Below are 25,248 nucleotides of genomic sequence, written 5' to 3' on the forward strand. Positions count from 1 at the left end.
TGAGAAGTGAAATGAAGTTTATTGGATTTACAGAAAGTGCGCAATAATTATTTAATTAAAATTAGGCAGGTGCTTAATTTTGGGCATGGTTTTCATTTTATTGATTCCAAAACCTTTAGAACTAATTATTGGAACTCAAATTGGCTTGGTAAGCTCAGTGACCCCTGACGTACATACACAGGTGAATCCAATTATGAGAAAGAGTATTTAAGGGGGTCAATTGTAAGTTTTCCTCCTCTTTTAATTTTTTCTGAAGAGTAGCAACATGGGGTCTCGAAACAACTCTCAAATGACCTGAAGACAAAGATTGTTCACCATCATGGTTTAGGGGAAGGATACAGAAAGCTGTCTCAGAGATTTCAGCTGTCTGTTTCCACAGTTAGGAACATATTGAGAAAATGGAAGACTACAGGCTCAGTTCAAGTTAAAGTGAACCTAAAGCCACGGGAAAAAAATGAGATGAACTCACCTGGGGCTTCCCTCAGCCCCCTGCAGCCGATCGGTGCCCTCGCCGTGCCTCTGCGATGCTTCTGCACCCGCCGGCGAACACTTCCGGTTTGGCCGTCACCGGCCGACAGGCATGGGAACGCGAGTGATTGTTCGCGTTCCCAGCCTGTATATCGCCCCCTATGCTGCTATTGCGGCCTCCTGGCATCGGAGAGGAGCTGCGAGGGCAACGATTGGCTGCAGGGGGCTGAGGGTAGCCCCAGGTGAGTTCATCTCATTTTTTTCCCGTGGCTTTAGGTTCACTTTAAGGCTTGGAGTGGCAGACCAAGAAAAATCTCAGATAAACAGAAGCATTGAATGCTGAGAACAGTCAGAGTCAACCTACAGACCAGCACCAAAGACCTATGGAGTGACATGGAGTCACTGGGCATCGTTTAACCATTTGGCGCTCTTTACACAAGGAGATGCTGTATGCGAGAATGATGCAGAGGAAGCCTTTTCTCCGCCCACAGTACAAACAGAGCCGCTTAAAGTATGCTAAAGCACATTTGCACAAGCCAGCTTCATTTTGGAATAAGTTGCTGTGGACTGATGAAACTAAAATTGAGTTATTTGGGCATAACAAGGGGCGTTATGCATGGAGGAAAAAGAATACAGCATTCCAAGAAAAACACCTGCTACCTACAGTACAATATAGTGGTGGTTCCATCATGCGGTGGGGCTGTGTGGCAAGTGCAGGAACTGGGAATCTTGTCAAAGATGAGGGACACATGGATTCCACTCAGTTTCAGCAGATCCTGGAGACCAATGTCCAGGAACCAGTGACAAAGCTGAAGCTGCACCGGGGCTGGATCTTTCAACAAGACAATGACCCTAAACACTGCTCAAAATCCACTAAGTCATCCATGCAGAGGAACAAGTACAACGTTCTGGAATGGCCATCTCCGTACCCAGACCTGAATATAATTGAAAATCTGTGGTGTGAGTTAAAGAGAGCTTTCCATGCTCGGAAGTCATCAAACCTGAATTAACTAGAGATTTTTTTGTAAAGGGGAGTGGTCCAAAATACCTTCAACCAGAATCCAGACTCTCATTGGAACCTACAGGAAGTGTTTAGAGGCTGTAATTTCTGCAAAAGGAGGATCTACTAAATATTGATTTCATTTCTTTTTTGTGGTGCCCAAATGTATGCACCTGCCTAATTTTGTTTAAACTGTTATTGTAAACTTTCTGTAAACCCAATAAACCTTATTTCACTTCTCAAATATCACTGTGTGTGTCTCCTATATGATATATTTAACTGACATTTTTTTACCGTAACAACCAACGACTTATACAGGAAAATCATGACGATTAACAAGGTTGCCCAAACTTTCGCATCCCACTGTAATTGCATAGTGTTTGCTGTGAGATTATATTGTCCGAGCAGTTCAGTGTACCGTCTGCCGCCCCCCAGTGCAATTCAGGTGCAATTTTAAACTGCAGCAGTTGTAACACCATGCGTGTCAAATGCTGACACATGATGGTGTTACCCAGAAGCAGCTGGCTCAGATGTGACTATGTGGGGGCGGGCACATCTCAAATGCCGATACCGAGTGCTAACAAGCACCCGACCAGTGCAGAAGAGCAGCTGACAGGCAGAGAATTCACCACCTGTCAGCTGCCTGTCTGAAAGATACCTGACAGTAGCTGTACACTTTACCAGTTTTTTCTACAAATAATCAAATAGATCCATTCAAATTTCTATTTGTTATTGCTATTTGACCTGTTAGTATATTTGAATTGAAGACCGGCAAACTGAAGTTCTGTCTTTTTACAGTGCCATAGTTTGCAAAATGCAAGGAGATCACATGGAGCATGGACAACATGCAATATACAAGGACATAACATTTGGCATATACAGTGTACAGTATACAAAAAAAAATCTAACATTGCAGAGATAAAGACCAATATGCAAGAACATTGCATATTGTGTGGATCGTGTACAATATGCAAGGAATTCACAGATTTCATAGACAGCGTGCAATATAATGCAAGGATGGCATGCGTGGCATGATGTTGGCAGGCGGGTTAAACAATCTTGTTTATTTTGGGATGTTGTTTTAGCCACTGGCTATATGTGAGTTTTGAGCACAGGTCCCTTTAAATTTTGCTTAATATACAAGGATATCAGACACTGCATAGATAGCGTGCAATATACAGGGGCAACCGATGCTGCATAGAAAGCATGCAATATACAAGGTCATCAGACAGTGCATAGACTGTACAAGGTCACCACACACTGCATAGACTAAACAAGGTCATCAGACACTGCACAGATAGCATGCAATATACAGGAACATCAGACACTCCATTGATAGTGTACAGTATACAAGGTCATCAGACACTGGGAAAAGAGCATGCAAAATACCAGATCATCAGACACTACATAGTATTCAATATACAATTTGTAATGTCAATATTCATTGATTGTACTCTTTAAATACTGCATAATATATATGATGTTTACAAGTTCAGCATATAATACAGTAATAACACAGGACTGCCATGCAGTTTTCTCTGAGGGTAACTTGATTCGTTTATTGCTTACCAATCAAAATTTAAATAAGCTAGAATTGAAATGCTTTAAAGAGAGTCTGAAGCGAGAATAAATCTCGCTTCAGACCTCATAGATAGCAGGGGCATGTGTGCCCCTGCTAAAACGCCGCTATCCCGCGGCTTAACAGGGGTCCCTGATCCTCCAAATCCCCTCCGTGCAGCGGGGGAGCGCTTCCGCATTGGGGCAGGGCTAACCGCCGCAGCCCTGCCTCCCGCGCGTCTGTCAGCGCGTATCTCCGCCTCTCCCCCGCCCCTCTCAGTCTTCCTTCACTGAGAGGGGCGGGGGAGAGGCGGCGATGCGCGTCTGATAGGCAGGGCTGCAGCCGTTAGCCCTGCCTCCAGGAAGAGCAAAATTTACGACCAAGTTGGTAGTTGATTTTGCAGGGGGGGGGGGGGGGGGGGGGTTGGGGGTGAAGGGACCCCCGTTTAGCCGCGGGATAGCGGCGTTTTAGCAGGGGCACACATGCCCCTGCTAACTAAGAGCTCTGAAGCGAGATTTATTCTCGCTTCAGAGTCTCTTTAACTGTATTTGTGCATCAGACTCTGTTAAACTTTAAAATTCCCGCTGCTGTCATTACTGTATGAGTAAAGGTCATATTCTAGGCTGCAATGTGGAATGTGTGACACCCATTCAGTGCTGAGAGCCTTGGGGTTAGCAGATTATTTAGAGCCTTCATTTCCACCATTAAAGGAGAACTGTAGTGAGAGGTATATGGAGGGTGCCATATTTATTTCCTTTTAAGCAATACCAGTTGCTTGGCTAAGCTGCGGATCCTCTGCCTCTAATACTTTTAGCCATAGACCAGGCATGGGCAAACTCGGCCCTCCAGCTGCTACGGAACTACAAGTCCCACAATGCATTTGCCTTTATGAGTCATGACTGTGGCTGTCAGACTCCTGCAATACATTGTGGGACTTGTTCCTTAACAGCTGGAGGGCCAAGTTTGCCCATGCCTGCCATAGACCCTGAACAAGCATGCAGCAGCAGATCAGGTGTTTCTGACATTTTTGTCAGATCTGACAAGATTAGCTGCATGCTTGTTTCTGGTGTGATTCACACTTCTGCAGGCAAACAGCTCAGCAGGATAGCCAGGCAACTGGTACATCTTAAAACAGGGATGTCAAACCGGTCCTACAAGGGCCGAGATCCTCACACATTTTTGACACAGCTCAAATGAATGGGTGGATCTGAATCAGGAAAGGTGTGGTCCATCAGGTAGAACACATTCCTCTCTTTCTCAGTCCATCCTAAACACTGGCATGGATCTGGCTCTCCAGGCCTGGAGTTTGACACCTGTGTCTTAAAAGGAAATCAATATGGCAGCCTCCATATAACTTTCACTACAGTTCTCCTTTAAGCTAAGGACACAAGGACCAACCTGAAGCCTGATTATCATCTGACTTTAGTCTGTTGGTCTGATATCATGCAGTTGGTGCGTGTGTACAAGTCGTTTGAAAGACTTGTACTTGTTTTGAATGTGTAGTCCGTCATTCCTCTTGTGCGTGCAGTATGTTAATTCAGTTGGTTGTTTAGCCGTATAGGCGTGTGTACGTACAGGTCATGTGGTTTGTCAGGTTGTGTGGTTTGTTGTGTTGGTCATGTGGTTGTGTGCATGTTGCATGTATGTACAAGTCAAGAAAGTGTAGAGATAACCCCATTATGTTATTAGATTACATTATTCTTTATCTTTTCTTAACCCTCTGGGCGATACAATTACATCGCCCAGGAGGGAGCGCAGCACTTTTTGAAAAAAAAAATATTTTTTAAATCATGTAGTGAGCCCTGGGCTCGCTACATGATAGCCGCTGCGCAGCGGCATCCCCCCACCCACTCCGATCGCCTTCGGCAATCAGAGTAAGCAGGAAATCCCGTTCAGAACGGGATTTCCTGCCGGGCTTCCCCAGTCGCCATGGCGATGGGGCGGGGTGACGTCACCGACGTCATGGACGTCGTGACGTCAGAGGGAGTCCCGTTCCACCCCTCAGCGCTGCCTGGCACTAATTGGCCAGGCTGCGGAAGGGGTCTGGGGGGGGGGGGCTGCGCGGCACGGCGGGTAGCGGCGGATCGGCGGTGAGCATCGACGATCGGAAGTTACACGCAGCTAGCAAAGTGCTAGCTGCGTGTAACAAAAAAAATTTATGCAAATCGGCCCACCAGGACCTGAGAAATCCTCCTGCGCGACATACCCCGAGCTCAGCTCGGGATTATCGCCCAGGAGGTTAAAGAGACTCAGAGGCTAACAAATGTAATGCTCTGATACTTACCTGGGGCTTCCTTCCATCCCATAAAAACGTCTAAGTCCCACGCCGTCCTCCCGTGGTCTGCCGTTCAGCCGCGGTAAGCCCGGCAACAAGCTCAGTGACGTCAGTCCGGGTCTACTGCGCATACGTGGGAGGTCTGCGCATGCGCAGTAGATCCAGACTGACATCGACTGAGCCTGTTACCAGGGATCAACGTGGCTGAAGGACAGACCACGGGAGGACGGCGTGGGACATAGACGTGTTTATGGGGCGGGAGAAAGCCCCAGGTAAGTATCAGAGCTTTACATTTGTTTGGCTCTGAGTCTCTTTAAGACTTTTCCAGTCTCATTATATTTCCTAAAAAAAAACCCTCTCCTGCCCGTTCCTCATGCTAGTTTTGGTGTTTGGCTGGTGAAACATGCCTAAATTATAATGATTTATAAAGTGTCAAGATATTATTGTTATTGTGCATTTATATAGTGGTGACATTTTTCATAGGGCTTTACAGAGTCTGAATAAAGGTACATTACATAATATAATAAGAGCTTTAGATTACAAATGTGAGTTACGTAAAGTATTGTACTGTGTTAGCCATCACTAAAAACAAAAAGTTTTAAATCAGGATGATACCATTTATTGGCTAACTTAAAGGAGAATTGTAGAGAGAGATGTATGAAGGCTGCCATATTTATTTCCATTTAAAGAGAATCTGTACTCTAAAAGTTTTACAGCAATAAGAATACCATTCTATTCATTATGTTCTCCTGGGCCCCTCTGTGCTGTTTCTGCCACTCTCTGCTGCAATCCTGGCTTGTAATTAACAGTTTTAGGCAGTGTTTACAAACAAACTAACCAGCTTGTGATAGGCTCACATAAGCAGAGTGTGTAAGTCATACAGAGCCTGCAGGGGGCCTGCAGAGGGTGTGTATCGCTTCTATCCAATCACAAGCTGCCCTGCACATTCCACACATTCAAGCCTTAGCCGGACAGAGCCGACAGAAGGAAACAGATTCGATCATAGATATAACAGAGCTAACACAGCCACTGTGCAATTAGGAAAGGCTGCAGTAAGCCAGAGCACATTAGAACAGGCAAAGGAACTTATAGGATAGAAGAACTAAGGCTGAAAAATTTGTTACAGAGTCTCTTTAAGCAATACCAGTTACCTGGCTATCCTGCTGATCCTCTGCCTCTAATACTTTCAGCCATAGACCCCGAACAAGCATGCAGCAGATCAGGTTTTTCTGACAATTTTGACATATAAGACAAGATTAGCTGCATGCTTGATTCTGGTGTGATTCAGACACTTCTTCAGCCAAATAGATCAGCAGGGCTGCCAGGCAACTGGTATTGCTTAAAAGGAAATAAATATGGCAGCCTCAATATAGCTCTCACTACAGTTCTCCTTTAAAATATTAAAATTTAAAATTTTCGGCTACTCAGCCTTCTTCCAACTCGCATCCTGTATGCTGACAAGATGTTAGAGCAGACAGCTATATATATATACAACATCTAAAGGTTATGCATAATTTTTGCTTTGCAAATATAAATACATGTCATTAGATGCCTTAATTGAAACAGAACATTAAAATAGGGTCTTGAGAGGATGCTAGCTGATTAACAATTATGATCTAAGTTATGTGAGAATTGAGTAAACAAAGGGTCTTATTTATTTGTCATAAATCAGCTAACATCCGCTCAAGACCCCCATTTGGATGTTCTGTTTCAAGTGAAATCTAAATTACTACGTACAAGCAGCCTAACTAAATTCTGCAGAGCACTGAGTGAGCATGATTACTTTGTTTACCCAAGGACATTAAAGTGAACCCGAGGTGAAAATAAACTGATGAGATAATTATATTTATCCTCCTACTGCTAAAAATGACTTTTTTTAGACATCCCAGGATTTTATTTGATTTTATATTTAAACATTTATAAAGTAGATTGAATGTTTTATTGTCTCTTCACAGTTGTAGTCTATTAAGTGTCCCTAAATGAAAATACATGAACTATATTGACCCTTTTCTCTCTCCTTCTGCTCTCAGAAATATGTAGAAAAACGTATTCTGCCAGGAAAACTTTTATAGCTGTAATCTGCTTATCAGTGATGTTTACAGTATTCCTGACAAGGTACTGCCAAGACAAAAGCTGCCACTTTCATACTTAGAAATTACCTCTTTCAGGCAGCAAAATAAAACAAGTAAAACACCCTGGTAATTAATATGTTTTGTACCATACATACACATTTATCTCATCATGCCACATGTCGCCTCGGGTATACTTAAAGTGGGACTACATGCAAACTTTAAAGTGGACCTGAACTCTTGCACAGCATAGAAGGAGAACATAGACAAAGGCACCTTGAATGTATTTAGAGAGTTCAGCCTGTTTAATTCCCCCTCATCTAATCACAACTGTAATTTGATCTCTCAGTTGTGTCAACTTAGGAATCTTGGCAGTCCTAGGCAGAGCAGCTAATTTGTAAACATAGGATGTTAACGCTATATCTGCTTCCATGAAAGCAGGAAGTAGATACACTGCAGATTTATTTCAGGATTTGTATCAGCTGTAGCAATGGTCATTGATTATTGTATATCTTTGGCCTTTGTGCACGCTAGTGGGTATATTTTCTAGTATTTATAAACCTTTTGTAATATTTTCTGATAGTGCTTGTCCACTTCTCTGCGGGTTCAAGTCTCTTTATGCAAATGTATGCCAATTTTTTATACAAATATCTGCAGCTTGAAAATGGACCAATCAATTTAAACCTGGGTGGGACTTAATTGGTCCATTTTCAAGCTGCATATATGTGCATAAAAATGTGGAAAAATGTGCATATCATTGATCATCCCTAGTATTTATGTTGAAAAAATAAACTATGTATCCCCTTTTGATGTTGCATGTATATAGCTGTCTGCTCTTACATCTTGTCAGTATACTGGATTTGAGTCTGAAGAACAATGAGTAGCCGAAAGCTTACTCTTATGCTTTTAATGCAGAGGCGGCAAAATAGGATAAAAACGTCTAAAAACCGTTTAAAAAGGGGGAAGGGGTGGACTTTCCTCCCTCAAGGAAATACAGACAGGGATTCATTATTTTATATCAAAATAACATTTATTGTAAAAAAAACCTCCACTTTGCAACGCGTTTCGCGGGGTCAAACCCGCCTCATCAGGCAATATTTGGAGATACTCCAGAAAATCTGTAGTGTGGCCGAGGCGCTTCTTAAACCTGAGTGGAGTCAGGTTATAATTCTTCCCACCTGCGATTACATTGGTTGCCTATGCGGTAACCCGTGTTTGTGAGTATAAATTCACGTTTTTAATAATATACTTTCAAATATCAAAGGTACTACTGCCTTTTCTTTTCTTACCAATCTTATGCTTTTAAATTAGACAATAAATGGTTTCATCCTGATTCAAAATTTGTTGCTTCTAAATGTGAGATGAAGTCACAACATGACTTAGGAGGAAAAGAGGACTCTGCCCAAAACAGCTTACAAACTAAAAGTGGTCATGCACCCCGTACTGATTTGCAGATTAGATGACTTAGATCGAACCTACGAGTGATGAGTTAACTTACTGTGAATAAAATTCCAATCAATTTCAGACAGTTGTTAATTAAAAATGTGATCATGCATAGTGGTACATTTTTGGGTGAGCAATGAGAGAAGGAACTGCATGGTATCAGCTGAAGCGGAGGATTAGGTGGTTTGTTGGAGTAGGAGCAAAAACAGTCAAAAAAAAAGTATATAGCATTAAAATGTCAACCTTATTTTAAATAGGAACTGATACAAGAATAACATAATGAATAAAATTGCTTATTTTTTATTCATTTATAAATGATTTAGTCAGTGTTTGCCTAATGTAAAATCCTTCCTCTCCCTGATTTACTTTCTGAAATGTGTTGCATTTCACTCAGGGAGAAATATACAATTGTATGTGTGTACTTAAAATCTTACGATTTTTAACAATCGCTGTCCTGTAAAGGGAACCTGAGGTGAGAAGAATAGGATAGAAGTCCTGCTGATCCTGTGTCTCTAATGTTTTTAGCCATAGACCCTGAACAAGCATGCAGCAGATCAGGTACTCTGACTCAGGTTTTACTGGATCAGCCATATGCTTGTTCCAGGGTTTTGACTTAAGGACGGTTCATACACACCTACCAACTATCTGTCCAACTATCTGCCAAACTTGTCTGTTAAGCCCCCTTCACAAGTTGAAACAACTAAAAAAAAATATTTTGCGATTGTTCAAAAAGCTGATAAGACTGATGAAAAGTCAATCCAACAGTTGGATTGACTTCTTATCAGTCTTATCAGCTGTTTGAACAATAGCAAAATACTTTTTTAAGTTGTTTCAACTTGATTCACAACAAAAGTTGTATGGGGCTTAACAGACAAGTTTGGTAGATAGTTGGACAGATAGTTGGTAGGTGTCTGTGTATGAACCTTATAGGCCCATACACATGTCGGATTTTCCCGAACGACGGGGTCGTTTGAATGCCCCGTCGTTCAGTCATCCGCGCGCCAAATCGGGCGTGTGTACAGTCCGTCGTTTGGGTGATAAGACTGATTTTGAGTGATCCGCCGGTGTGTATGGGCCTTAAGACACCACTTATCCCAGAAGATCAACAGGGCTGCCAGGCAACTGGCATTGTTTACAAGGAAATAAATATGGCAGCCTCCATATCCCTCTCACCTCGGGTTCCCTTTAACCACTTAAGCCCAACTGGCCGAACATTCTCGTCCAGTTGGGATGCACACGCTCCCGCCGCCGGCCGTTATCCCAGCGATCAATGAAGGGGATTATAGATCCTATTCATTGATCGACCCCCCAAAGAAAAACCGACAGCCTCTTCACAGAGGCTGCTGTTTTTCTGATTCACAAAAAGTTTCCCGTCCTCCTAATGCATCCTGGAAGCCTGATCATACGCTTCCAGGACTTTTTGACTGTGACCATCTTGTGGCCAAATAGTAAAACTACACCCACATCTATTTTTTATTAAACAAAGGCATTATTTTACATTTAAAATTAGCTGTTTACCTCCAACACCACAAATTACTCAAATAAAATTTTTAATAAAAAAAAAATTAGTTAAATAAACAAACAAACAACATAAATCGTTACTTAAGTGTGTGAACTTTTTAAATAAGCATGTCAAAGGAGTATACTAATATAATTTTTTAAATTATGGGCTTGTAAATAGTGGACACAAATTGAAAAATACACCTTTATTTCCAAATAAAATATCGGCGCCATACATTGTGATAGGGACATAATTTAAATGGTGTAATAAGCGGAACAAATGTGCAAATAAAATACATGGGTTTTAATTACGGTAGCATGTATTAATTTCAAACTATAATGGCCAAAACTGAGAAATAATGATTATTCCTGTTAAAATGGATTTAGAATAAAATAATTCTTAGCAAAATGTATCACCCAAAGAAGGCCTAATTGGTGGCGGAAAAAACTAGATATAGACCAATTCATTGTGATAAGTAGTGATAAAGTTATTAGCAAATGAATGGGAGGTGAAAGTTGCTCAGATGTAAAAAATAAACAACCCTTCGGGCTTAAAGAGACTCTGAAGCGAGTTAAAAACTCGCTTTTTAGCTTATAATCAACATGGGCATGCTTGCCCCAGCTAAAACGCAGCTATCCTGCGTCTTTACACCCCCCCCCCCCCCAAATCCCCACCCTGCAAAATCCACGACCAACTTGGTAGTAGATTTTGCTGCTCCTGGAGGCAGGGCTAATGGCCGCAGCCCTGCCTCCATGCGTGTCTATCAGCGGCGGTTCTCCGCCTCTCCCCCGCCCCTCTCAGTGAAGGAAGACTGAGAGGGGCGGGCGGAGGCGGAGATACGCGCTGATAGACGCGCATGGAGGCAGGGCTGCGGCCATTAGCCCTGCATCAACAGGAAGTGATCCCCGGCGAGCATGGAGGGGATTTGGGTCGTAAAGACCCCCCGTTCAGCCGCGGGATAGAGGCGTTTTAGCTGGGGCAAGCATGCCCATGATGATTATAAGCTAAAAAGCGAGTTTTTAACTCGCTTCAGACTCTTTTTAAGTGGTTAACTCCTTTCATAAACACACTCTGTATACACAGATGTTATATTTTTTTTATTGTTTTATGAGGTTTAAAGGACTGTTTAAGCATATTATAGGTGGGGGAAGTCTAATGAGACGTTTTCATCTTTTACAGTAACTTAGTAACATTGCTTTATCTCTGTTTATATTTCCTTAGGTGAACTGTAAACATGACGTTATTGTTTGGAATCCACAGGCCTGCTCTGGCCTACTCCATGACTACATTAGGAGCTGGAATGATAAATCATATTTTCAACTTCTATTATGTGAAGCTGTTCCTTAACCGCTACAAAATATCCGAGGGGGCGTTTCATCAAGCACAGGTGCAGTAAAATATTTGTATTTTTTAAGAATTACTACAGGCATGTAGCCTTCAGACCTAAGGTCCATATTTAACCATCTTAGCGGTATGGACGAGCTCAGCTCGTCCATCACCGCCGATGGCTGCCGCTCAGGCCCTGCTGGGCCGATTTTGCTCAAATAAAAAGCAGCACACGCAGCCGGCACTTTGCCAGCCGCGTGTGCTGGCCGATCGCCGCCGCTCTGCGGCGATCCGCCGCGAGCAGCGGCGAAAGAGGGTCCCCCCAGCCGCCTGAGCCCTGCGCAGCCGGAACAAATAGTTCCGGCCAGCGCTAAGGGCTGGATCGGAGGCGGCTGACGTCAGGACGTCGGCTGACGTCCATGACGTCACTCCGCTCGTCGCCATGGCGACAGGAGAAGCCAAACACGGAAGGCTGCTCATTGCGGCCTTCCGTGTTACTTCTGGCTGCCGGAGGCGATCGGAAGAACGCCTCCGGAGCGCCATCTAGTGGGCTTTCATGCAGCCAACTTTCAGTTGGCTGCATGAAATAGTTTTTTTTTTATTTAAAAAAAAACCCTCTCGCAGCCGCCCTGGCGATCTTAATAGAACGCCAGGGTGGTTAATGCAAACCTGTGACTTTTAGAACAAGAAAAGTCAGATGCTTACCTCAGTAGAAGGAAGTTTCTGAGTCCTCCAGAGTCTAAGCAGGTAATTTCAGTGAAGCTGGGCGCTGTCATAGCACTAGTGCAATGTTGCGTGCCTCGCGCAACAGTAATACGGGGATCTGACAATCACCAGAACCCAAATTAAATCTCCCTCCGAGTTGCTACAACTCGGAGGGGGAATAGAATTTAACGCCACCAGGGATTTGAGCGACAGGAGGGAGAGCTGCCATTCGGCTCACCTTGCGCCCAGTTCACCGGCGGCGCCATATTATGCACTCCCTCCAAAGGCTTCCCATGTCCTCTTTGAAACCACCAATGAACGTCAGGACCCTCTAGAATTTGGCGAGTGCGCTCCTGTCATTGAATAAGCATAGCCGCACTGTGCAGGCGCACAGTAGCATGGAGCCCCTGAGGCTCGGTGGAATAAGCCAAGCCCAGTACAGTCTGCGCCTGCGCAGTACACGGTCACGCAGTCGCAGTGGTTTTCCGACTTTAAAGTCGGAAATTCCAGAAGTGAACTAGAGGCGGGGACCGGAGCATCGGTGAGTGTCGGTGCAGGCACAGGACATCTGCGGGGGACCATTAGAAGCTCCAGATAAGTTCAACTCTTTTTCCCCCTACCCCCCTACAGTAGTCCTTTATAGGATAAATGTGTACATGTACGCACACTATAACTGTTGTCTGTAGGCCTAGAGACTTGATCTCTTGGGTGCCAGTTCTGGCCACAAGCTCATACAGATGTACCCCTTGGCTACAGCTGAGTGACACGTACTGTTACTATGGGGAGGAGGGATGGATGATGGGGACGCACACAATGGAATGGCTTGCAGCAGACGAGGTGTGCCAGATCTTTAAGCAACCTCATGGGACACCTGTATACATGCTAGATTCTTCCTGAATTATGTCATCTCAGGGCAGGACACAGATATGACTGCCAGATAATAACTTTGAGAAGAATCAGTACATAGATCTGGATCCTCTTATCAGCTGAGCATGCACATTCAGGAGTGGTTCACACATAAATTTGTACATTTCCGGTTTAGTCCTGTCCTGTCAGTTTTGCATGAGTTTTTTATTAGTTATACCTGACTGTACCGGAAATGCACACATTTATGTGTGAACACATCCATAGAAAACTGATACAAAAAGGATACAAAACTGGCAGGACTGGACCAGACCAGAAATGTACACCTTTTATGTGTGAACACAGCCATAGAAACACATGCAAAACGGAGACAAAATTGACAGGGCTGGACTAGACTGGAAATGTACAGATTTATGTGTGAACACATCTGTAGAAACACATACAAAACTGATGCCAACTGTCAAAAAAATTACATGACAGGACTGGACACCTTATTAGCTTAATGGCAGTGGCGTAACAATAGGGGGTGCAGAGGTTGCGACCGCACTGGGGCCCTTGGCCCAGCCCTCCTCAACTGCAGTATTAGCTTTTTATTGGTCCTGTGCTGGTAATGATGATGATGATGATGATGTTATTTATTCAGTCGTATCCCAGTCTTGGCGATTCTATAGGTAAGCTCTCTCCATGCTGTCCGATCTTGTACCATTTCTGCTAGTTGCCTTGAGCTCAATCCTGTGTCAGCTTTGATGGTGGCAAGCCAATGCATTCTCTGGCGGCCTGTCAGCTTTTGCCATTGATCAGTCCTAGCATTAGGTCTTTCTCTAAGGATTTTGATTGCATCACGTGAAATATGTGAGTCTGGTGATCTTGCCTTCCAGTGACATGTCTGGTCTTATACGTTCCAATATTTCTCCTTGCTGTCCATGGAATGCAAAGCAACTGTCGCCAGCACTACAACTTGAAGGAGTATATCTTTCTTCTATCTGCTTTTCTTAGGGTCCAACTTTCTAGCCATACATGGTTATGGGGAAAACAATGACATGAACCAGTCTACATTTGGTCATAATGCTAATGTAATGTGCTTGTAATAATCACTTTCATAGATGCTTTGAATTGGAGTAATCATTAACAAACTGTTCCCCCTCCCTTTCTTGCACCTCTGACACTGAAGTTGTCCTTGGGAGGTTTTGGTGTGCCATATTATTTATGTTTTGAGTGCTTGGCGGGCCCCATGTAAAACTTGCACTGAGGCCCATAGGTCCTTAGCTATGCCACTGCCATAGCTAAACAACAGATGATTGGCTGGTTATAGTGTACCCGAGGCAAAATAAAACAAATACTTACTCTTTGGCGCCTTCAGAGGCTTCCCATGACCTCCTGGCCACCACTGTTGCCACAAGCGGATCCCTGGAACATTTTGGACAAACGCTTATCGGGAATGTGATCGTGACCATGCTTCATGTACGAGTACGGCTGTGCTGAGCCTGCACAGGTACAGCCACCCCTGCGCAGTAAGCCGGAGTCACTAGTACATGGGAAGCTCCGTGCTTCTGCGCAGGTGCAGCTGTACTCGCTTGGGCACAATACGGCCGCGCTCGTACAGGTAGAGGAGTGCGGCTGAGAACATCCAAATGGGCACGAGCAACAGCAGTAGGGATTAGGAGGCTTCCCTCTACCTAGGTAAGTATCAGTTTTTTGGTGAGGATAAGGTTTACTTTAAACATGTGTATACATAATATACATATGTGTATACATAATTCACAAATACCAACCAGGGCAAACGACAAACGCCTCACGTTTATGGACACCTTCAAAATTCATAGACCTTAGCTAATCATCTCAAGATTCATTCATTTATGATTCGATTGGCTATTGATATTTGTATGAGGAGCCGGCTTCATTTGTCACATTGCCAATGGAATCCAGGAAATCTTAATTCATTTCTCACATTGGCCGCAGTGAGATGTTCACTTCTTGTCTTGCCCGGCCAGAACCCGAAGTGGCCAGACTTCGGGTTCTGGCCGTAACATATGAATGTTCCCCATACCCAATGGGGAAGGGGGAAGGGTTAACAGCAAATTGCTTTTGTGTTCCCTTACATTAGGACATATCCTTCTACACTCAGCCTCCCCTCTCTATACAAAACATGTGATGGTCTGTATAGTTATTTCTGGGCAGGTAGACTGTATTTTGCACAACTGACTTCAGTCTAATGTCTCTGTCTCTTTAGACTTATTATGCATTGTAGCTATTTTCAGGCTATAGGGTGGACCTCATTGGTGAGTCTTTTCTTTATCATGGGTGAGGCTTTTATAAGGCTGGCCTAATCAATTATAAATGTACATTTATTAGCTAGGAGGGAAACATTTGGAGAAAGTCAGTAGAGAAACAAGGATGCATTAAAAGAAAAACATCTGACAAAAGAACTAAAGATAGAGAACACTAAGTACATCAGCATGTGCACATAAAGATAAACATGAATAATAGAAGAGCAAGAATTAGCACTATGCTGGGTAATGTAAAAAATATATAATCTTTATACAGTACATCCATCAACATAAAGAACTAAGAAATGTTCTAAATCTAAAAACAACAACTTGAGGAGGGGAGGGAAGGGCAAAAGAAGTAAAGATTACAGCGCTGCGTAATATGTTGGCGCTTTATAAACACAATAAATAAATAAATAAAGATGCAGAAATTCAATATATATATGGTTATGCACTGGTACTGGCCAAAAGGTGTATATGTTATGGCCAGAACCCAAAGTCTGGCCACTTTGGAATCTGGCCGGCCAAAGTGTGAAATGGCCTGCAACTGAGGCCAATATGCGGAAAGCTTCAAAGTAACAGTTAGGAACCTCCACCAGACCACAGAACACTCCGCATTCACCAGATCCAATGATCATACAAAATGATCATTTGCGCTTATGGAAACTCCTTTGCCCGTCTGGTCTTAGTTGGCTCTGTCACCGCTCTTAATCAGTAGGTTCATCAGATGTGTAAAAACAATAGGGAACTCTAATAGTGTAATACCGTATAAAAAACTTTGTATATCTTCATAAAAGCACAAATTAAAATTCACACTTTGTCAGTGTATGTCCGCAACAGGCATACACATAAGTGCGGATGTTGAGGGCAAATGGGGAAAGCATCTAACTGCTACCATTACCACTCCCAGTGAGCTCCGGCTGGCAGCGTGTCTCCCTATAGCTCATCTGTCTCCTGGTCACCTTTGTTAAGCCACTCCACAATTTCGTCACCTGACTTTCCCAAGGGGCCCCGTAGAAAGTCAGGTGACGAAACCGGTTGGAGTGGCTTAACAGAGGCGGCTGTGAGAAGGAGGAGCAATAAGGAGAAAAATATGCACAACTGCACCGCACACATAAGTGGAAATGGGACCTTAATCTTTCCACACTTACATTAATAGCAGCTTTTTAGCATCTTAGTAGCTGTGACTAGTAGCAGCAGGTATGACTCCTGTGTGACATGGCTCTAGTGCTGAGGTAAGACAAATCGCATGATTGGCTACAGCCAAAGACATAGCCAGTTGGCTGCTATTTGTGTGAAAAGGAGGTAGAGACAGGCACAACAAGCTCTGCAGATCTCACTTGCTGTGCAAAGGAGGGAGACAGTTGACCCAAGGACTCTAGACACGAAGGCCAGCTTCTATAGTTCACAGTAGTCCCTAATGATTATACATATAGCACGATAGCATTATTTCAGATTGCTTAAGCATATCAAACAGCAGTTTTACATTGTTTCTAATAGAAAATGATAGAAATGAGTGTCAAAAGTTGCTGTAAGTGGATTGGTGTCAGGGGTGTAACTAGAAGGGAGCAGCTCCTGCACCTGCAGGGGGCCCAGAGCTGAAAGGGGGCCCCAACCACTACTTCTTTACCTATGATAAAGGGGTCCATTCTTCAGATCGGGTGTTTTTGTGGCTATATAAGTACAAGGATATATAGTAAAAAAAAAGTATTTTTGAAGAGACAAAAAAGTTTCAAGATGATCTTAAATTTTAATGTATCAAAAAGTTCTTTTGTAAAAACAGAGTTCACAAATCTTCAAGCGAATTCATCTTTGCAAACATCCCATTATCAAGTACCAAAAACATATGTTGAAATATGCAATTGTTTAAAAAGGCTACAATGTCGACTTGTTTCGGAGTAACCTTCTTCAGGCCTTCACAAACAATTGTAATCTAAAATGTAATGTATAGAAAATACAACATTAAATTACAGTAATTAACAATAAAGCAAGCAAACTGCATCAAATACCGTATTTCGCGCCGTATAAGACGCTCCGGAATATAACACGCACCCTGGTTTAGAGGGCAAAAACCAGGGGAAAAAAAATACTAAACCTGGTGCGTCCATATTCCAGGAGCGTCTTGTACATATCCTTGTGTGTCCTCATGTGTGCTCCTGTGCCCCCCATATCCTCATGTGTCCTTCTGTGTGTCCTCCTGTGCCCCCATGTGTCCTCCTGTGCCCCCAAGTGTCCTCCTGTGCCTCCCATGTGTCCTCCTTTGTGTCCTAATAAGCCCCCCATGTGTCCTTCTGTGCCCCCCCCATGTGTACTGTGTCCTCATGTGCCCCCCCCCACGTGTCCTTCTGTGCCCCCCATGTGTACTCCTGTGTGTTCTCATGTGCCCCCCGTGTCCTCATGTGCCCCCCATGTGTACTTCTGTGCCCCCCCATGTGTCCTCCTGTGTGCTCCTGTGCCCCTATATGTCCTCCTGTGCCCCCCATGTGTCCTGTGTGCCCCCATATGTGTGCTCCTGTGCCGCCCATATGTCCTCCTGTGCCCCCCATATGTCCTCCTGTGCCCCCCATATGTCCTCCTGTGCCCCCCATATGTCCTCCTGTGCCCCCCATATGTCCTCCAGTGCCCTCCATATGTCCTCTCCCCCCCCCCCCCCAGCCTTCCTCCCTCCCACCTGCCTGCGTCTCCTGGCCCCCCCGGATAGAAGTGTCAATAGCGGCGGCAACTTACCTTTGGCAGGATCCTGTGCTGATCCTAGATGATTGCGCTGCCCCCCTCTAGCCTCCTCTGCCTCCCCCCTGCTTTTCTGGCCCCCTCCCGGGTGAAGGAATAAGTAGCGGTAGCTTACCTCCGCCGTGCGCCCGCGATGACTGGCACTTCTTGCTCTAGTGGCCGGCTTGAACTGATGACGCGCAGTTCAAAGCCGGTCACTAGAGCGAGAAGTGCCTGGAAGACGGACGTCTGCAGTCATCGCGGGCGCACTGCGGAGGTAAGCTACCGCTACTTATTCCTTCACCCGGGGGGGGCAGAAAAGCAGGGGGGGAGGCAGAGGAGGCTAGCGGGGGGCAGCGCAATCATCTAGGATCAGCGCAGGAGCATGCTAAAGGTAAGTTGCTGCCACTATTGACACTTCCATCCGGGAGGGGGCCAGGAGACTCGGGCAGGCATGGGGAAGGCAGGCAGGGAAACCCCAACATGGCGGCGGGTCGGCGGTTCGGAACGGCGGGCGTTATTAAGTAGGGGATTCCCTGCATTTGCCGTATAAGACGCAGGGACTTTTTCTCCTCATTTTTGGGGGAGAAAAAGTGCGTCTTACACGGCGACAAATACGGTACATAAAAATGAATATGAAAAATTAAATAACAACAATGGTAACATAATCAAAAATACCAAGATGAGAGCAGACCAGAAAAAAATAAATAGACCCAAGAGAGATAAGCCAGAAAAAAATAAGCCAGAAAATAAAAAACATAAAAATAAAAAATAAACATAAGCCACCTAAAAAAAAAAAAAAAAAATGTGTAGGAATCGGACAATTGGAAGGAAAAGAGAGCAAACAAATCCTCCTCACCACTGAATGAAGGGAAAGGAGGAGATACAGGTAAAAATCAGAATACCTGTAATATACAGGACAAAAATTGGGACAGGTACCATCTGGACAAAATCAAGCCAGGAAACACCATCTAAAATAATTACACAATATATAATATATAAAAAGATAATAATATGCGCTTTTCAATGTAAAAAAAAAATGCTCCAACACAAGGAGTGGTGTTTCCTGGCTTGATTTTATCCAGATGGTACCCGTCCCAATTTTTGTCCTGTATATTACAGGTATTCTGATTTTTACCTGTATCTCCTCCTTTCCCTTCATTCAGTGATGAGGAGGATTTGTTGCTCTCTTTTCCTTCCAATTTTCTATAGGATCTATGATTCCTACACAGTTTGGTTATTTTTTTCAGGTGGCTTATGTTTATTCTTTATTTTTTTTATTTTCTGGCTTATTTTTTTCTGGCTTATCTCTCTTGAGTCTATTTATTTTTTTGTGGTCTGCTCTCATCTTGGTATTTTTGATTATGTTACCATTGTTGTTATTTAATTTTCATATTTATTTATGTGTATTTAATGCAGTTTGCTTGCTTTATTGTTAATTACTGTAATTTAATGTTGTGTTTTCTATACATTACATTTTAGATTACAATTGTTTGTGAAGGCCTGAAGAAGGTTACTCCGAAACAAGTCGACGTTGTCGCTTTTTTTAAACAATTGCATATTTCAACATATGTTTTTGGTACTTGATAATGGGATGTTGTTTGCAAAGATAAATTCGCTTGATTTGTGAACTCTTTTGATACATTAAAATTTAAGATCATCTTAAAACTTTTTTGTCTCTTCAAAAATACTTTTTTACTTTATATCCTTGTACTTATATGGTTATATTATTGGTGTTGTGGCGCACCATTGAGGATATGGTTTTTGGTCTCCCAATTTTTCCAATTACAGTGTTTTTGTGGTTACACATGTTCTGGGTGTGAAGATGCTGATGGCCACACTTGTTTTATAAGCCTTGTAAGATGGGCCTCCAAGAGAAAGAATGTGAACATTGGGGGGTTCCATCAAAGGTTTCCAGGGGGGGGCCTCTTGATTTGTCTTACGCCACTGAATGGTTCAGCTGTTGCAAATAATAAACGTTAACTCCTGCTTTGTGCATATAATTACTCATGCTGTGAGGCAATCTGTACTTCAGAATAATGTTACCATGGGAGCTAAGAAGTTACGTTTGAGCTTACTGTGAATTTTGATAGTTCTTAAAAATACTATGATTATTCATTATACTAACAGTAAATTACAAAAAGACTTTTGCAGCACTTGCCTGTGTTTATGGCTGTTTTATAATGAAAGTAGAATTGACTATAAGAGATTATTTCTTTCTTTTAGGTTGTGTTCATGATCTGGAATGCCGTAAATGACCCCCTGTTTGGGTACATGCAGGATAACTCCAAATCGGACTTTTGCTCAATACGGCGCCGATCTATCTTATACGGAGCGCCTTTTTATGCTTTGGCCTTCCTGTTACCTTGGTTTCCCTGGAAGGAGTACACAGAAGGTGAATGGCTTAGCGGTGTCCATCTTGTGGTGGCACTGTGCGTGTTTGATGGCATGCTTACCTTTGTTCTGCTTGCCCAGTGTGCCCTGTTTGCTGAGATCTCAACCAAGCATGAAAACCGTCTCCAACTCATAAGATACAACCAGGTGGCTTCCCTGCTGGGCTCCTCAAGCATCCTTTTCTGTGGACTTGTTTCTGATAACATGGAGAACTTTGCAAGCTTTCAGACCTTCACCGTGTGTGTGGCGGTGCTGTCCACTGCTTGCATGTGTTACACCGGCGTGTTTGGTGTGAGCCAGTACGAGCAGCGGGAGAAGTCTGTGGAGTATGGTAGAAGCTTAGACAATTCGTTCTCCTGGGCCTCTGTGATTAGCCTCACCAGGCAGATCCTCACTCAAAAAAACTTTTTGCTCTTTGTAGCCATGAACTTTTTCCAAGTCTTCCATGCCACTTTTTGCAGCAATTTCATGATGATATTTGCTGATAACTTAATTCCTAAAGATGCTCTTCCTTCCACTGTAAGAAGCATCATGTATGGAGCTGGATCTATATTTCCCCAGGTTTGTATGTTCTTTTTGTGCTGTTTTCATTTAGACCTTGAAACCAAAAATGCAAATGGATTTGCAAAAACAGACATAAGCATGTACAAAAAAAACAAAAAAAAAAACTGGAGCTTTAGAAGGGGGGGGGGGGGGGGGGTTAAAGGGTTCCTGATGTAAGAAGGGTATAGAGGCTGGCATATTTGTTTCCTTTTAAACGATGCAAATTGCCTGGCTGTCCTGCTAATCCTCTGCTTGGTGTGCACGATGCACTTTTCCATCAAATTGACGGTCAAATCAATTAGACAGGTCCGATCTGATGTATAGAAGTGATTGGAAAAGAATTGATTGGAAATAATCGGTTCTCCTGACAATCTGATGGAAAAATGCATCATGTGTACCAGGCATAGACCCTGAAGCATGTAGATCAGGTTCTCTGACTGAAGTCTAACTGAGTCTTAGGGCTAGTTCACACTTGATTTAAAAACGTATCCGTAGCTACGTTTTTTGTCCCGGACGAAAAACGTAGCCACGGATACCAATGTTAAAAATAGGAACAGTACACACTTAAGTTAAAAACGTATCCGCGTGCGATCCGCGGAATACGTTTTTAAACCCGGAACGCTGAGTCCGGACTTGCAGCATTTTTCACGGACCCGTATACACGTACGGGTAGTGAAAATCAATGGGGAAACGGGCCTCCCTCTTCACTGACATTTTGGGACACTGGAAACGGATCAGTTTCCAGTGTCCCATGGTGAAGGAGAGGGCCGCCATGCTGGAGGGGGTAGCAGCCAGGACGGGGGGCTGCGGGCAAAGCGGCGGCCAGGGGGGGTCACATCCCCCCCCCCCTTGCTCACCTGGGTGCCCCCCGTCCCCGCTCCCCCTCCAGCTCGCATATAATGTAATAATTTGTACCTAAGGAAGTTCGGCGAGCCGGGCACTTCCGCCCACACCGCTCGCCGTCACTTCCTGCGATGCCGCCCACTGAAATACAGAGGGCGACATTGCAGGAAGTGACGGCGAGCGGTGTGGGCGGAAGTGCCCGGCTCGCCGAACTTCATTAGGTACAAATTATTACATTATATGCGAGCTGGAGGGGGAGCGGGGACGGGGGGCACCCAGGTGAGCAAGGGGGGGGGGGATGTGACCCCCCTGGCCGCCGCTTTGCCCGCAGCCCCCCGTCCTGGCTGCTACCCCCTCTAGCAAAAAAAAAACAAAAAACACGCAAGCGGATCCAAAACGTGTGCTGCAAAAAAGGCAGCACAGATCCGTTTGCGTTCCGGGTTTTGAAAATCGGAGCCCGGACCGCGGATGCGTCCCGCACCCGGAGCTAGTGTGGCCCTAGCCTTACCCAATTAGCTGCATGCTTGCTTATGGTGTGTGATTCAGACACTACTGCAGCCAAAGAGATCAGCAGGACTGCCAGGCAACTGGTATTGTTTAACAGGAAATAAATATGGCAGCCTCTATATTCGTCTCTCTTTAGATTCCCTTTAACCATTGTTGATCTAAAATGTTTTAAATAGTTTTACCTTGACTAGCAACATGTTACAACATCGAATTTAATTTCAAATATAAAACATTATGCATAATACCTTAAGTGGGCACAGCAGTGTAATATTAAGGCGGCCCTGTGTTTCTTACAGTTTCTGTTGCAATCTCAGTGCTCCAGGCCCCTTTTTTCAGTGGGAAGCAGTCAAACAGAAACACCACAGACAAGCACATTTAATCTGGACATGCTCAAGTTCTTGAATCACACATGCCCAGTGCATGTGAATTAGCACATTTTAACTGGGCATGCACAAGTTCATTGACCGCACATGCCTAGTCATAGGGAGCACTCATGCACTAGTTAGTACTCCCTTTTACTAGGATTGCGCTGTTTAGGAATTTCATATGCCCAGTTCCAATTGCGCACATCTGTGGCAGCAGGCGCTTCCATTTGACTAGTTTACAGTCAGAAGACGAGGGGTTCAGGAGACTCCAGAGCACTGAGACTGCTATAGAAGATTTGTATGATGGTAAGAAACACAGTTGTTGTTGTTATTATTATTTAGTATTTACATTTTTTGTGCCAACTTCACACACACACTTGTTACAAATAAATATAATATTTATACAACAGACTGTGCCAAGTCTTATACATGTATATGTAGATTCCCCTGTCTAACTCTGAGTCAGTCCAGAGGAAAATCTGCAGCTCCCTCTTATAGCATGTGGCTGGCAAAAGACTAGAATCTGATAGAAATATTTATAAATGTGGTAATCAGGTGGTCCCTGGTTAATGAGTGAGATAGAGAGTGTAGGTCCGTCCTTAACCTGAATTTGTATGCAAGTAGGAACACTAGGCCTCCCCCCAAGCATACAGTGTCTCTCTTTGTCCCCCTGTGGCTCTACTGTGCCTCCAGTGTCGCCCTCTATCCCACCACTGTTCCCCTGTGCCTCCAGTACCACCCTCTATGCTATCTCTGTTCCTCTGTGCCTCCAGTGTCACCTTCTATGCCTCCTCTATTCCTCTGTGCCTATAGTGTCACCCTCTATGCCATCTCTTCCCCCCTATGCTTTCAATGTCACCTCCTATTCCACCTCTGTTCCCCTGTGCCTCTTATGGGCCACCAGTGTGCCCGTTGTTCCTCCAGTGTAAGATTACATTTTTGTGCCAACTTGCTGTCCCCCTGTGCCCTCTCTGTGCCTCCTCCTGTCCCTCTGTGCCTACTTCTGTTGTTCTGCTCCTCCTGTGTCCCTTAGTGCCTCTGGTAGTTCTGTGTCTCCACCTGTCATTCTGCGCCCTCAGTGCCTCCTCTTGTCATTCTGTGGCCTTCTGTGCCTCTTTCTGCCATTCTGTGCTCCATCTGTGCCTACTGTGCCCCTCAGTAGCTCATCCTGTCTTTCTGCGCCTCCTGTGCCCTTCAGTGCCTCTGCCTGTCATTTTTTTTGTTTGGCATCCTGTGCCCCTAAATGCCTCTTCCTATCATTCTGTGCCTCTTATTCACTTCATTGCTTCTTCCTGTCATTCTATGGCTCCTATGTGCCACAGTTTCCCCCTCCTTTCGTTCTGTGCCTCCTGTGCCCCTTAGTGCCTCCTCTGTTCTTTTTGTTCCTCTTGTGCCCCTTAGCAACTCCTATCATTCTGTGCCCCTCGGTGCCTCCCCCGGTCATTCTGTGCCTACTCCTGTCATTCTGTGCCTCCTCTGTGGCTTATCTTGAGCCCCCTATTTTCCTTCTCCTGTCCCCCTGAGCTTCCGTATGTCCCATTGTACCTCTTCCTTTCTTACATGCACCTTTAAAAATATACAATGTATGATGAATTCTAATAAATTAAACTGCTTGGCCAGGTCCCTTGAAGTTCAGTGTTAGTGGCTTTAACTGTAGTAGGTAATTTGTTGTAACATGCTATAAATACAGACTTACTGCTGTCTGGATTTTTGTTTGGGATACTGTCACAGAATGGAAACAGTTATCTATACACTGTAGTGTTTTTTGTGCATTATAGTTTATATTATTGTTAATATGGTTTTGTGTCTCTGTGCTTTACAGATTCTTATCCTGGTCAGTCATTCGCTGCTATCAAACCATGGGTACTACAAAGTGATCCTGTGGGGATTCTACATTGAAGCCTTTTCAGCAGTTTTCATGTTGCTGGTAGGACCTCAGCATTATTATTTTCTGGCTGCATTCCTTGTCACTAACATGTAAGTAAACATCTCTCACGCCTGCTTTCTGTCACTTTGCTGTCATGGGTTTACTTTTCATCAGGCCACAGGGTCTGGTAAATGTCTTTTTACATTTTCCTGAGCAGAACAACATTGTGCACTGCTTGGCTCATACACCGCAGGGTTACAGGAGTGCTGTACAGACATGGAATAAAGCTGACATGTGGTATATATGCAGCTGGAGTGCCTCTTTCCATGCAACCTAGAGTAAGCCTGTATGGGTTATCAGGTGGTATAGGAAGTACTCGAGTAGAGAAGCCTGTGGAGAATCCTTGAATTAGTTTTTTTTTCTGTATGGGGGAGAGTGACCAGGGTAGGCCCTGAAGTTTACCTTGTATGGGACCCAGAAAGTTTTAGTTGTGATGGAATCCTATGGAATTATTATAATATCCTGCTATACTAAGCAATGCAGT

General features: G+C 44.1%; 1 protein-coding gene across 1 annotated transcript in view; it reads left to right on the forward strand.

The window, feature by feature from the left end:
* LOC137525649 (transmembrane protein 180-like) overlaps positions 1–25,248 on the forward strand; it is a 52,962-nt gene that overhangs the window by 1,774 nt on the left and 25,940 nt on the right. Inside the window, exons 2-4 of the mRNA XM_068246803.1 lie at positions 11,536–11,701; positions 20,412–21,140; positions 24,660–24,814. Coding sequence (XP_068102904.1) covers positions 11,549–11,701; positions 20,412–21,140; positions 24,660–24,814 — 1,037 coding nt within the window. The 5' untranslated portion in view covers positions 11,536–11,548. The remainder of the gene's footprint in view (positions 1–11,535; positions 11,702–20,411; positions 21,141–24,659; positions 24,815–25,248) is intronic.

This window comes from Hyperolius riggenbachi, chromosome 7, assembly GCF_040937935.1.
Source record: "Hyperolius riggenbachi isolate aHypRig1 chromosome 7, aHypRig1.pri, whole genome shotgun sequence".
NCBI classification, from domain to species: Eukaryota; Metazoa; Chordata; class Amphibia; order Anura; family Hyperoliidae; genus Hyperolius; species Hyperolius riggenbachi.